Source organism: Vicia villosa, linkage group LG5, assembly GCF_029867415.1.
Source record: "Vicia villosa cultivar HV-30 ecotype Madison, WI linkage group LG5, Vvil1.0, whole genome shotgun sequence".
NCBI lineage: Eukaryota > Viridiplantae > Streptophyta > Magnoliopsida > Fabales > Fabaceae > Vicia > Vicia villosa.
The window spans coordinates 130,827,169-130,842,325 of NC_081184.1; the positions used below are offsets into that span (position 1 = coordinate 130,827,169).

Consider the following 15,157-nt stretch of genomic DNA (forward strand, 5'->3'; position numbering starts at 1 on the left):
CTCCTCAAATAAACAAAACAAATATTTATATTTTTCATTTATTTTAACTTATATTTATTTTAAACAATTTAATAATCGTCAATATTAATTTATTTTAATATATTATTTAATTAAATAAAAATATTATAACTTCTCCACTCCTATAATTTTTAGGAACCACTCACAATTTTTTTCTCTTTTTGATATTTGTTTTTTCAATCAGATAATAATAAAATAAAGAAAAAACCTAATCTCTAAGCTCATGCTTCTAAATAGCTAAAAATATCCACTTGCTCTATGTTATACTTGATTTCTCAGTCATTCTTATGTACAATCCCACTATTTTACTCTATAAATTACACTATTTTATACTTTTAATTTTTTCTTCTTCTTAATTATGTTAAAAATATATTTATTTTTCTCAAAAATTAAAATTGAAAAATTATAGTAATTTTTTTTTTATAAAAAATACACAATATAAAAACCATTAAGTATCACTATTTTAAATTATTTTTATGTTACTATAACAACTATCAATACTAATTTAATAAAATGTATTCGTGCATTGCACAGGGTAATCGTCTAGTGTAACTAAATAATTAAGCATTTATATTTTTAATTATATATATATATATATATATATATATATATATATATATATATATATATATATATATTAAAAATAAAACTCTAATATTTATATTTTTTTAGATAAAAATTTGATATATATATATATATATATATATATATATATATATATATATATATATATATATATATATTAAATCTATGTATTATTTTTAGAACTAAATATGTTTTTGATACTTAAAAATATCTTAAATTTTATTTTTAATTCTTATTAAAAAATGATATATTTTAGTCTCTACATTTTTTTATACATGTAGTTTTAGTTCCTACTATTTTCTAAAAATTTAGAAACTGTTTTATTACCCTTTAATTTTTGAATAATTTTTTCCATACATGTTTAAAATACTATAAAATATTTATTTATCAAACTTTAGAATTTTTTAAAATGAGAAGAATTAAATATGATCTTTTTAAATTTAAAAAGATAATGATAAAAGTAATGAAAATTTCGACTTAAAAATCAAGTTTTGAATTTTTTTGTCAAGAAATTTTTTAAAAAGGTCTAAACATGTCTGCAAAATAAATATTAAAAAATACACATTGATTTAACTGTAGGGACTAAAATTACTTGCATAATAATTTTGTAGGGATCAAAAACAAAATAAGGATTCATTTGGACCACACACATGATGTTCTTCCTCGCTGTCGTGAGATACTTGAGATGGCGCGAGCAGGCATTGACAGTGGTTTCTTTCCTGAGGGGTCTGATCATAGGGGTATACTAGATGATATCATGAGGGTGGCAGATGGGACAATTTTGTACCGTAGACATTGTGTCAGGACGAGTGGGGGACACTTGGCGGTAGAGACAGAGTATTCGACAAACGACGCGGTGGACGCAGAGGTGGCGAGAGGCTGCGAAGAGGATGAAGATGTTGTCTGGCATACACAGTAGTGATGGTGCTCGTGTTGATTATTTTGATGTCTGTATTTTTATTAGATTGATGTACTTTATTTTGATTATGTTTGACACTATTTAGATGATTTATACAATGTATTATTTTTGTGTACTATATACCATTGCCTTTACATTACACTACTTTGATGTATTATATTTTGACGTTAAAAAATGAAGTTTTGGAGTGAATTGTTGTTGATATATAATAGAATGTTCCGTAGGTACATATATGAAACATTGAGTTTTTAACACGTTTCGTAGATATATCTCCGAAACATTTCTTGAATTGAATTAATTTGAATTTTTCCAACATTCACTATATTTTTAATGCTTCTGTAGATAAGACTTCGAAAAGAAACAAATTTTGACAAAAAAAATACTTTCAGATGTGCATCTCCGAAATCAGAGAACAAAATTAGAATTTCATCACGTGCCTAAAAATATCAAGGGATTGATTGAGATATTTCTTTAAAATAAATCTTTTGTGTCACTCTCATACTTTAATCTCTTTTGATATAAAATAATATCTATACTTTATATAACATCCTAAATTTATTTTAAAAACTACCAAATTGAATGATGAATTAAAATAAATCTTTTGTGTCACTCTCATACTTTAATCTCTTTTGAGTTATTTCAATTTAACAAACTTTTTAATTTTTTTTTGAAGTCACACAAAATTCTAACATTACTTTAATCTCTTTATTTCACCATCACCAACTTCTTTATTTGATTATAGTAAGACAAAAGGTAAATACATTAAATATGGCAGATGTAAGAATAAACTTTTGTTTTGACAGTACTTTAATACTAGACTTTCACAGATCGAAATAATGGAGAATGAAAAAAGAATACAAAATAGCAAGCTCCCAGCGAGGATCGAACTCGCGACCTTTCGCTTACGAAGCGAACGCACTACCACTATGCTATGGAAGCTGCTTGATTCAAAAATTATGTTACCGCATTTTATTCAGTAGTAGCCATACAAGCATGAAGCCAACTCAGTCGTCAAAAACCCTACCAAAACCACGTTCCCCGCCGCTGCAACGGAACCTCAGAAACAAACCGATAGAAAAATGTGTGGAATCGCTTTGACCGTCTCAGGCATTCGCATCAACATCTCATCTTTCAATTCAACTCGCTCACATAGCCACACCGAAAATGTAAGAACCCTAATTCTTCTCCACCAACACTTAAAATTTCTCAAAAATTCAAACCAGTTAGTTACAACAGTTTATTAATTTTAATTATTTTGATTTGATGATTTTGGTGCAGTTGCAGTTCTCTGTAGATGATCTGAAAGCAGCTCTGCGGAGAAGAGGTCCTGATAGCTTGGGTGTGAAGAAAGTTACTCTGCAACACAGTGAAAACCAAATCTCATCCTTCATAGAACACGATGAAACGTTGTTATGTTCTGGGAATGATGAAAGTAACGGTGAACTTCATTTTATTGGTTCAACTTTGCAGCTTAGGGGAACTGTTCCGCTTGTTCAGCCTTTAGTGGATGCTTCTCGAAACATTCTTGTCTATAACGGTACTTCCCGATACTATCGCAGATTTTGGATTTTGGGTGAAATGTCTTTCTCTTTGTGTGAATTGTTTGCAATAAGATGTTGTGATTATAATTTATTTATTTTTTTGTTATGGTCTTTAGGTGAGATATTTGGAGGACTTGAACTTGCTAGTGATTGCAATGATGGCGAATTTCTAATGCAGACGCTCGGAAATTGTTGCTCCTGTGGTTCTTGTGTGACTGGTTACTGTGTTGAATGTGGGAAAAGTTCTATTACAGATGTTCTTTCTACGATTAAGGGACCATGGGCTATCGTCTATTGGCAGGTAACTTCAAGTGGTAAGTTTCTGTTTGTCCAAATATAGATTAATGTGTTTGTGTTTTTTGTGGGTTCTAAGTGGTAGTGGTATGGTACTTTCTTTTTCTATATCAGGATAGTTCAAGGACACTTTGGTTTGGACGAGATGCGTTTGGTAGGAGGAGCCTCCTTGTTCACTGGCCTACAGAAGAGGATTCAGCTTTTCTTCTTTCTTCTGTATCACCGGTTTCTCCTGCTCAGGAAGTCTCTGGTATGTAATACATGGATTTGGAACAATTACTGTCGTCTTACTTTTTGGTTCAATTTCTGTGAAATAGAGTGACCTGAATAGAACCTATTGCCATTTAGTAGAAACAACTTCCTGCAATTTATTCTAATATAGTGCTAGCCAGAATGTACTGAAACTTTGTACTCGTTATCAATTTGACATTGATGGATATGTCGATATGAAAAAACAACAAAAACTGTTTTCTGGATATTTAGTGCCTCCTTAGTTGATGTTGTTTATCTCAACAATTTCATTGGCCTCAAAATTTTGCATTGATTAGCCACTACTAGTTGATGGGAACTTGGTGTCCTATCTTATAAAAGAATGTGAAAGTTCCTTGATTACAGAACTTCAATGCATATTTATTGAGGGTTGGGACCTCTCTTCCCTAAGGCATCTATACTTTCGTACGTTACTTGATAGCCTCCTTCCTTCCCTTCCTAAGTTCCTATTATTTATATACAAGCATAGCCTACCTCACTAACTAGCTAGTCCTATCTAATTCACTCGCTCTAACTCCCCCAATGAATCGACCTATTATTATAACAATTGGACTTAATACTAATTTACTGCAGAAAATGAAGCTCATAATGGAATAGAATATATCAATTATTGGGAAGAGCTACCATGTGGAATATATAGTATGCACGTGGATGCTTCAAATTCAAATGGATTTCTAGTTGGCGAAGTCCAGATACATGAATATACAAACTCAATATTAAAGGAGCTTATCAAGTGGGAGAGAATTTCTGTCGAACCAAGCTCTGAAAACCTGCACATATCTCATCCTAAGCTTTCGAGGAGGCAACAAGATGTACATTCAGCTACTTTAGACTCAGTTTCACGTGAAGCAGGTGATTAGCACGTGATAGTGTCATAATGCTCCATTTATTTATTTATTCAAACACTTATTTTCTATACATTCTAGTGCGTTTAGCATTATCTGGAAATGATGCTGTAGCTTTTAAGTTTTCAGAGGTTATGACAATCTTTGTCTTTCATTAAGCAGGCTCAACTCAAACTGCAATTCCAATGCAAGCTCGTATGCTGCTAAATGTTTTAAAGGAATCTGTGAAACGGCGTACGTCACTGTATACTATCTATCAGGTATGCTACTTAATTAAAACTGGATTACAAATCTTGTATGTATACCTCTTATAGTTTTTGGCTATCATCAAAGGTATGTGTCGTCATCAGTTTGTCTGATATTGATAAGATATTTTCAACTTTGGGGATGACAAATAGTTGTGATAAATATTTCGAGACTCGAGTTTACATTAAATTCTTTATTAGTTTCATGGTTCCATGGTTCAAATTTGTGAGTCTGTAACCTTTTAGTCACTTGACAACAACTTCAACTGTTGCATCATGATTACTGTCGTTTGTATTTGTATAAAAAATAAAATTAAAATCTAAGGCAAAGTCATACAGGTGAATGATGCAGATGTTTATCATTCAAGAGAATGGGGTATTGAACACGAAAGATGGGAAGTGGAGAGAAAGAGACGAGAGTTGCATTTTCTTATGAAACACCATTTTATTTTCATCTTTATAAATTATCTTCACATGGTTGTAACCTGTCTTATTTTTTTATTTATCTAACAAATATTTTAGTGAACGTGTTTCATGAAATTCTTAAAAACAAAAGGTGAATGTTGGAAAACTTCCTGAATTTCCGTTACTAGAGATGATGCTTATTCAAGTATACGCTCAACCAAATGTTTCAAGTTTGCCTTGCCACAATACTAAGTTATGAAACAATCACGTATTTCCGTTATGCAAATTGCAACTACCATATCTCTCCGCCAGCCTTTTGTGTTTGGCATACTTAGAAATTCTAATAACTGGATTTGGATTTCTAATTCTATTATATGTTTTGTAGGGCTTCATATACCCACTGACTTCTAACTCTTCATCAATTCTTTTATAGGCAAAAACTTTGTTCCTGGATAGCATTACCTTAGAGGCTTTAACAACATTTGTATTTATTGTAGAATTGATCTTGTTTTCCTCCAGTCAATGTCATTTATATTTGTCGTGAATTGTGATTGAACTCTTTGTTTTGATTGCATAGGAAGTGATATCTGGTATCAGACAAGAGAAATTTGTTCCTGTTGCAATTCTTTTTTCTGGTGGGCTGGATTCTATGATACTTGCCGCATTATTGGATCAATGCTTGGATCCCAGTTGTGAGTGCTCTCAACTAACCTTAAATCGCCCTTTTCTATGGTGATTATACTACACAATTTTGAACAGTTAATGCATGAATCAACTATATTAGAACTTTGAAAGCACATGATTCAAATGATTTATATCTAATATGCCCCCTCATGCAAGAGCCCTTAGGAAGCATAGACAATGCACATTTGAACCTTAAATATTTATTTAGAGAGTGGGAATAAGAAGGAGTGACTTCTAGATCGCAAGGTCAATTGGTCATAGAGGCTTTGCTATTATGTCACAAATCAACTTTACTCTCCCAAAAGTTTAAGCCATTGGATTTAATCATATGAATGTATTATATGCAACAAGTTCCTTTGTCATTGAATCACTTAAAGTAGAATCAGTTGAATTTGTATAGTTTACATATTTCAGGAACCTTAGAGCAGAATGTCTAACCTTTTTTTAATTGACAGATGAAATTGATCTATTAACTGTAAGCTTTGATGGTGAGTTAGCTCCGGATAGAAAATCTGCCAAGGCAGGGTTGAAAGAGCTAAAGAGAGTTGCACCTTCCAGAAGGTATGCAATCCATGTTTATTTTATATATATTTCTTGCTGCTTGGTAAAAACACCTTTTATTTAATTCCGAATTTGACTTTTTATTTTTGTTTTTACAATATTAAATTGTTATATATGAAAATGAGGTCTCTTAAGCAAGTGCACATTATTTAGTAATTCTAAATTAGGGAAATGTTAACATGGGTCCTTAGGGCACTTGTTAATGTACTATAATAGATAGAAACTTCTACTATTAATTTAAGAATGTTAATTACATAGGTAATTACATTCCTATCCTTCACTCAAATAATTACAATCAACTTTATAAGGGCAACATTAGTATTTTACTTTTTCATTTTTAATTTTACACACACATCACATTATTTTCCTTTTGGTTGGATCTTATGTTTTGCCGTCTTACTACCCCTTCCTGGTCTTTCTTAATTACTTGGGTAGGATCTTACGATCATCTGTTGAAACTTGAAAGTGCAGGTGGAGGCTCGTAGAGATTGATGCTGACTTGTCAGACTTGGTATTTGAAACTAGCCATGTTATGTCACTCATAAATCCTGCCAACACCTACATGGTACTAATTAATTAACCCTTTGGATCATTAATTTACTTTTTTAGTTGTCATATGCATGAACATATCTGATTATGTAAATTGATTTGAATTACCACCCATTGCAAATGTCTGACAGTAAAAAAGGCATATCATTCTGTATTTTTATGCAGTTTTTTAAAAACTGACTCGGACCGACCGGTTGGACTGGGAACCAGACCCCTCTCCGGTTCGAGCAGGTTGCATAGTGCACTGAAAAAGTTTGATGGTTTTATTGATTAGAATTATCTTCAGTTTAATGCCCGATCTGCTGAAATTTCAAACCGAAAAGCCTATAGTTATATTCTGGAACACCTTTACATTATTTGATGATTGGTTTGTACATATCTTTTCAGGACCTTAACATTGGAATAGCTTTATGGCTCGCTTCTGGTGGTAATGGATGGGTGTCTGATACAGATGATAATGATGACACTCATGCACGGATTAAGTACAAGTCCAATGCAAGGATTCTTCTTGTTGGTTCTGGTGCTGATGAACAGTGTGCTGGTTATGGGAGACATAGAACAAGTTTTAGACGAGGAAGGTATTATTACTATGGTAACGTCGAATCATAATTTATCATTATACGGATGTTTACAACTTACAAGTGATAATATTCTGCTCTTTTATGTCTTGTTGAATGGAACTTTCTTTTCCATTTGTACTTTAGCTTGGGCTCTAAAATTGTCAAGTTGTATATGCATAGGCCAGTGTAATTTCTTCTTTCATCTTTGCTTTAGCTGTAGCCAATTAAATTTTAGAAGATGTGGGTATAAATGTTCATCAATTTACCTTTCCACAGGAAAGAAACATATGATGCAATTTGGATAAAGTTTTTGATTGATAATTTAGGAAACTTGTTGTGTTTTATGGTATTTTGATACACTTCTACTTAGAGGATGAACATTTCAAATTCTCAAGTTATCTTGGTGTTAACTTAATAGTACTGATTTATGAACTATGACTTGATATGAAACTCGTACATTATCGTTTGATGAACTCTGATGGTATAATATGCCTTAATTAGTTGGCTGGGGTTAAACGAGGAAATGAAACTCGATATGCAAAGAATTTGGAAAAGAAATTTAGGGAGAGATGATAGATGTATTGCAGATAACGGAAAGGAGGTAATGTTCAAATTATAGCGTGAATCATTATTGATCTCTAATTTGTTAATCTCATAGTTACTTATTGTTTTTTGTTTATATTTTTCTTTAGGCTAGATTCCCATTCTTGGATGAGGATGTTATAAGGTTGTTACTCGACTTTCCATTGTGGGAGGTTGCCAACCTTGATCAACCTAGTGGCACTGGTGATAAAAAGATTTTAAGAGAGGTACTGTTGTTGTCAGAGTGATTTGTTTACTTGTTTTCTACCACAATAAACTTATTAACATATGAATTTATAGCTTGTTTGACTATTTACTGGCTGACTCAGCAGCATTTTCTCGAGATCTTTTTCAATAATTTACATTTTAACTCAGCTCATTCGAACTAGTGATCTGACTTTTTGGTAACATGCTCATATACCATAGGAGTTATGAATGCATATAAGGACTTGCAGCTAGTCTTGTTGTCCGAACTGGACTCATACCCGTGTTTGAAAGTTTCATTGGAAAGAGCTATATTTTATGCTGGGTTCTACGGTGGACCAATTTATTTAGTTGTCTATGGTAAACCAGTCCTTGAAAATCACTTGAAACATAAACGATTAACGCCGCCGCCCCTTGGAGGTAGATGCCCGCGTTTATCCTTGTTCTCATGAGTGAGATGATGACTTCATCAGTACAATATACCATGAGTTGTCGTTGGAGTTTCCTGTGATTTTCAAGTGGCACTACACCATGGACCACCCATCAAAGTTGTTCCCCATAGAATTTGCAATATTTTATTTACGCACTTCATTTATTTTACCAAATTAAAACCCTTTTCTGTCTAAAGATCTAACATAGAAAATGGACTCCAAAACTATTTTTGAAGGTTGCGGAGTTGCTTGGTTTATATGAAGCAGCAGTTCTTCCCAAACGAGCAATCCAGGTGTGCACTCCAAAACTTTACACTTCAGAAATTTGCTTTACAACTCTTCTGCATAGTGATTTATTTGTCTTTGTATTATATATATGCATGTATTGGTGTAGTTTGGTTCTAGAATTGCGAGGGAATCAAATCGGAAGAATTTTGGAAGTAATCGAGCAGCAAATCAGGCATCTGCAGGGAGTGTAAAGATTTGTAGGAAATCCAATTTTAGTTGATTCTTTTATTTTCTCTGGGCAAGTGGGACACATCTTTTCAGTATGAAAATGAATGTAACTTTATCTATCTTTGATAAATGAATTAGTTGGAATTAGTCGATATATAACGCCCGGTGCTACTACTGATTTTGTCTGAAGGGATTTGTTTCTTGTTTATCTGTTAAGGGGAATTAAGCCCTGAGATGTTTCAGAATTATTGTCAATCACTTTTATCAACGACTATGAACTCTGCTGACCACTTTTAGCGGAATCTCCCTTTCTAACCACCTTTTCTTTCACATGTTTGGCATTTAAAATATTGCTTAAAGGGGCAAATTCTCACCAAGTTTTTATTGACGACAAAAAATTAAAATAGCGCGAAAGTGTAAATTTCCCCACGTGTTCTAGAGAGAAGCTAGAGCCTCTGTCTCTAACTTAGCGTGTCCCCTCCACTACCATCTTTGTTGTGGTCTTGCCTAGGGTTCCTTTACCCCTCTTTCTCACTTCTAGAGAGAAGCTAGAGCCTCTCTCTAACTTAGCGTGTCCTCTCCACTACCATCTTGGTTATGGTCTTGCCTAGGATTTCTTTACCCCTCTTTCTCATTTCATCTTGAACGCGTGACTCTAGGGATTCTATACCCTCTTTTTCGTTTTTGATCTTTCCTCCCTGCTTCTTAGTATCACCGAGATTGCTCCGTTTTGTATTGAGGTCAACTTGGAGCCTACATATCAAAACAATTTTCAATGGGGGAAAGGAAAATGGAATGGTGGGAAAATATTCCCCTGTTCAAGGAAGAAGGGTTGGATAATGGTTAATGGTGACACCGAGATAGGCGATAAGGTCTTTAACAGAACTCTTGTTGGGACTTTTTGGTTTAGAGTTTACGATTTACCCCTTAAGATAAGTTCTAAAGCTATGGCGAAGCAATAAGGAGGAATCATTGGTTCGTACGAAGAAATTGACCTGAAGGAATCAAACAGGATGCGGAAGTTTCTGAGAATCAAAATTAAGGTGGACCTTCGCAAGCCTCTGAAACATGGATCGATGGTTAGATATCAAGACCGATGCTTAAAGGTTTTCTTTAAGTACAAAAGGCTACATACCTTCTGTTTTGTGTGTGAGAGAATTAGTCATCAATTGAAGGAAGGACTAAGAAGAACTATGAAAAAGGGGAGTGAAAAGCATTATTTAATGGTGAAGACATACTACAAATTTGTATGAACAATTGAGGTACTTTTGATTTTCTTTTAATAAAAAAAATCAAGTTATTCAAGATAAAAACATGTTTCCAAATGTTGACTCATTTCAACGGAACATGACTCCTGAATACCTTGGTTAGGAAGACTTTCAATATAAGGATCTTAGTCCAACCGAGCTGTGATATCCCTGTTGGATCATGAGGGGGTTCGAGGATCATGACATTAAGACAAAAACAACCACATAAATAAGAGAGTAACCACATCTTAACATAAAACCTTAAGGCAATAAGTCTATGAGTCCTCTCACTGATAGAATGTTTAACATCCATCTTTTAATCTAATGCTTGATTCATAGTAGTGCTGGATATACCAACACCAAACATTATAATAAATAAGATCAAATGGTTCACCCCTTTTAATAAAAACTGCAGAAAAACTAGGGGGTGTTGTTTATAAAATTAGTAGATGTCACATTTAAAAGATTCTATATATTGTTTTAAAAACAAGGATGAAAACATTCCCTCAATTAATGAAAAATGAGGATAAAAAAATCTTGTTGTGAAGCCATATTTGTGAGACAAAAGAATGTGATTCTAAATGAGGCCGGAGTGCATAAAACAATACCTTATGACTAGTTTGTCTGTCGAATAAATAGTACAATCTTCCATGTTCCTAAGCAAGTCAAATCGTCTTCCTTATTGCAAAATACTAAAAATACAATGAGAATAAGCAAATGTTGCTGCATAGTTTTGTTATTGTGTAAGCTTACAAATACAAATTAAGTTATGAGAGAGTATGAGAATATTAAATACGTACTGTAATTTAAAACAAGGTTGAAGTTCAATATACCTAGAGCAAACTGCACGAATGTATAAATCAGTAGTAAGAATAATGTAATGAATACAAGAAATGAAGCTATACGAAGCAAACACATATGATTTACATGTCACATGATCGGTGTCTCACAATCAAGAATCCAAATATCCTTAGGCGTAGGAAGAGACACACCAAGTGATTTGGAGGAAATATTTTTATCATCCATTCCATATGTGATGTTAGAAAAAGCTCATTGTGAATAATGTTAATGTTTTTGACACACAAAACATTATTTTTAGCGTTTATAAATAGTATTTCTAATAGAGGAACAATACTTTTTTGAATGAAAAAAATAATATACTAATAACTAGGTGAAAGTCACCAAAGTACATAAAGGTAGAAATTGATAGCACAAGGAGTGCTAAACAAGTTACATCAATAGAAGAAACGACAATGCATACATGCCAAAAAGAAAAAAAAAACAACAAAAAAAAAATCCTGAAGAAAGACACAAATAAAACACTCGAGTAATTAGAGATTTCACCCATAAGATTCAGACTAGATCTTAGACTACTAGGACCATCATCAACATATAAGAATACTATAAAAGATAACTAAAAACCACAAATCACTGCCAACCTCAGAATCAAGACAAACTTTTGATCCGCTGTTAATTTAGGCAAATGATAGGGTTCTGAAGCTAGTAAAAGAAAGTGCACGAGACCACCTATCATTTATCGAGAAATCATTTTCAAGCCAAACAAATACTCTTCTCCTTCACTTCTTTCAATGTTGTCAAGACACCACTAAAGATACCATTGTTACAAACCCTTAAAATAGACCAAACAACTATATGCTAACTCATAGATAAACCATCCCTAGACTTAACCATATCACCTAGAAATAGGAAAAACTCAAATAAACGTTTATGGTCACTATGAACAACCTTCAAAACTAACCAATGAAAGATCTTATACGACACTAAGAATGCTAACTCACAAATGACAAAGAGATAAGAGACCGACTCCTTAAAACCCCCAACACAAGGGACAAACAATCCTGATAGAATAAGCAATTACCCCCTTGAATACGCTTTATCTTGAAGGAATCCTATCTTGCAGACAATCCGAGGTAAACTCTAGCATAGGGTTAGCCCCCACAGGAAGGAATGTGTACTTAAACGGGATGGATTCAATCCTACAATAGAGGAATTCACTCGTAGCGGCCAAAAAACAGGGTCTACATTAATCCCTAACAAGACCGCCCTTGAATAAATTAACCCGAAGACCCAAATCAAACTCAAACCCTCTCAGGATCACCTTAATGTTCCATAGGTTCTTAATAGTAGGATCTTCTAATAAGAGGGTATCATCTTCATATTGAAGATGGGTGACCACAAATCAGATGTTCCCACTATAACCCTAAAGTAAAGATCAAACTCAATCATCTTAGACACCAGATAACTAAGACCTTAACCGAAAAGGAGAAAAAGGAAAGGAGCTAAGGGGTCACCTTGATTCAAACCCCTACAGATGCTAATCTTTTGAGTTGGACACTCATTAACTAGCACCGCAAGATTCCCAAAAAATTCACATGCTCTCATCTAAGATCTCTATTTCACATTGAACCCAAACCTAATAAGCATATAATCCAGAAAACTCCAACTGACCGAATCTTATATTTTATCAAAGTCCATCTTAAAAATAAGTCAAGCTTTCTTCAATCTCTTGGCCAACTCTATTATTTCATTAACAATCACCACTCAATCTACCAACACCCTAACTTTAAGGAAAGTCGAGTGATTAGGAGAAATTAGCTTACCCATTTCCCGCCAAAGTCTTGTCGTCAACACTTTAGATACCAATTTGTAAAGGGATCGAACTAGAGAAATAAACCTAAAATTACCCAACCAAGAAGGATACTTAACCTTAGGGGTCAAAGTCACAAAGTAGGATGCAAAACTATGAGTTATGGATGCAAAATAGTGAAACTGATCAACATGTTCCCCAAATCCTCTCTTCAAAAATTCTAGAATCTTTTCACGGATGAGAAATTAAAACCATCTGGGTCAGGGCTTTTGTTACCCTCACACTGAGACACATCATAATCTAACTCATAGAGTATGAAGAGGGTTGTTAAAGAAACATTACCGTCTTCTAAAAGGGAACGAAAAATAACATCATTAAGACGAATCCTATCTTAATTTGGTTATGTAAAATGATTAGAGAAAAACTTAACAACCTCTTGCCTAATTTCAGACGCCCCTTCCATCCAATCTTCACCAACGTTAAGGGCTAAGATCACATTCATTCTATTTGTGCTTTTAACCGAGGTATGAAAGAAATTAGAATTAGAATCGCCTTTCCTAAGTCACTTAAACCTAGACCTTTGGAACAATTGAGAATCATCAATCCTTAACAAGGACCTCAAATTCACAATCGATTCATATCTAGTCTTAATTTCCTCACAAAAAATGGCCACAATATCATCCACAGAGTTCATATTTTCCAACACCTCTTTGACTAAGTCAATATGAGAATCTTGGTTACGAAACACTTATTTATCCCAAAATTTTAACACCTTATTGAGAGATCTTTATTTCTAAGACATAACAAAAACATTCTAGCCATGGATCTCAATACTAGACCATGACGATAAAACAAATTCCAAAAAATTCAGATGAGATAACTAATGATTATTTAATCTAAAAGACTTAGGACCCCACACCTGATTAGAATACTTAAGGATAATCATACAATGATCAGACATAACCTTAGTAAGGGCCGACTGATATGTCTCACCCAAATGACCCCACCACCCATTTGACACCAGGATCCGATCGAGCCTACTAGCAGCCCCATCATTGGACTGAAACCAGGTGAATTTTCTCCCTAAGAGAGGAAGATTTAACAACCTCATATGAGAGGTGAAATTAGAGAACTCTAGGCAATCCACACTCGCAGAAGAGCTAGAAGAAACACCTACCTCTATCCTTTCATTAGATGATTAAACAAAATTGAAATCTCCTAAGATACACTAAATGATTAAACAAAATTAGCTCTACGCAAACAGAGATCAACCCACATAACTCTCTTATCTACAAGGACACTCTTAGAGTAGACATTAACCACAAAACAAATTCTTTTAGTCTTACCCTATTCCCGACTAAGAACCCATAACCACATAAGGAAAACAAGAATATACCCTTCGAACTATACCAAATCAAAAGAACCACCACTATCTTTTAAAGAAAGACAAGAGCTCTAATTGCAGAAGGAATTTCCTCATAAAGAAACAAGGGAAGAAAAGACTTCACTAAGAATTTAGATAAGATAAGCTCTTTAGCCTTATTCTTCTTAATCCTACCACCCAAACCTCTACAATTAAAAGAACAAATCAACCTCTAGAATTACCCTAGCTGGTCAACTGGAGTGGAGATGGTTACTATGCACAACTGAACAACTTTTTCTATTGTGAATTGTGCTTTCTAACGGATGAACATTTTTATAGCGTGTCAACTTTTTCTATTTAACTTTTTTTTGATAAGCAATGGATTTTATTACTCAGCACCAGTAATGCATTTCCTCATTACAGAGTTGTATGAATATTACATAGCCAGCTGAAACCTAAGTCTAATTACAATATGTAAGAGCAATTCATTAACCTTACAAAGACATACATAATAAAGGGTAATTGTACCATTCATAGAAAGAACAGACTACTTTCTTCTTGCTTCCTATAGCCATCCACCACCAAGAGTACATCTTCACTTTATGCACAAGATCTTCTAAATCTTCATTCGCATTCTCGAATAGTATTTCGTTTCTGTGTTTCCAAGAGCACCAACAGACACCTGCCCAGATTGCCACAACTCTCTTGACAGGGCAGTGTTGTTTCAAGGCCTCCACAAAATGCAATAAGTGATTCCCGCAATCTACATTCATATCCACAAAAATTCCCA

The 15,157-nt window shown here is 33.7% G+C and overlaps 1 protein-coding gene and 1 non-coding gene across 4 annotated transcripts; one reads left to right on the forward strand and one right to left on the reverse strand.

Moving 5' to 3' along the window:
- Positions 1-2,389: 2,389 nt before the first annotated feature.
- TRNAT-CGU (transfer RNA threonine (anticodon CGU)) lies at positions 2,390-2,461 on the reverse strand. Its single transcript has one exon. It is a non-coding gene; the product is annotated as a tRNA-Thr (tRNA).
- Positions 2,462-2,524: 63 nt separating this feature from the next.
- On the forward strand, positions 2,525-10,412 carry LOC131602497 (uncharacterized). 3 transcript variants are annotated; one of them, XM_058874627.1, is made up of 14 exons: positions 2,525-2,688; positions 2,807-3,059; positions 3,180-3,364; positions 3,472-3,607; positions 4,201-4,479; positions 4,635-4,732; positions 5,700-5,814; positions 6,262-6,367; positions 6,839-6,932; positions 7,304-7,494; positions 7,978-8,077; positions 8,169-8,285; positions 8,930-8,986; positions 9,088-10,412. In XM_058874627.1, the coding sequence occupies exons 1-14, from the start codon at positions 2,602-2,604 to the stop codon at positions 9,199-9,201; spliced, it is 1,932 nt and encodes a 643-aa protein (XP_058730610.1). In that variant the 5' UTR covers positions 2,525-2,601; the 3' UTR covers positions 9,202-10,412. The 3 variants fall into 3 exon arrangements, 2 of the variants coding, with proteins under 2 accessions (XP_058730610.1, XP_058730609.1); XM_058874626.1 differs by having other exon boundaries at positions 2,527-2,688; positions 2,801-3,059; positions 9,088-10,399; XR_009284109.1 differs by lacking the exons at positions 8,930-8,986; positions 9,088-10,412 and having other exon boundaries at positions 2,526-2,688; positions 2,801-3,059; positions 7,304-7,508.
- The last annotated feature ends 4,745 nt before the right edge of the window (positions 10,413-15,157 follow it).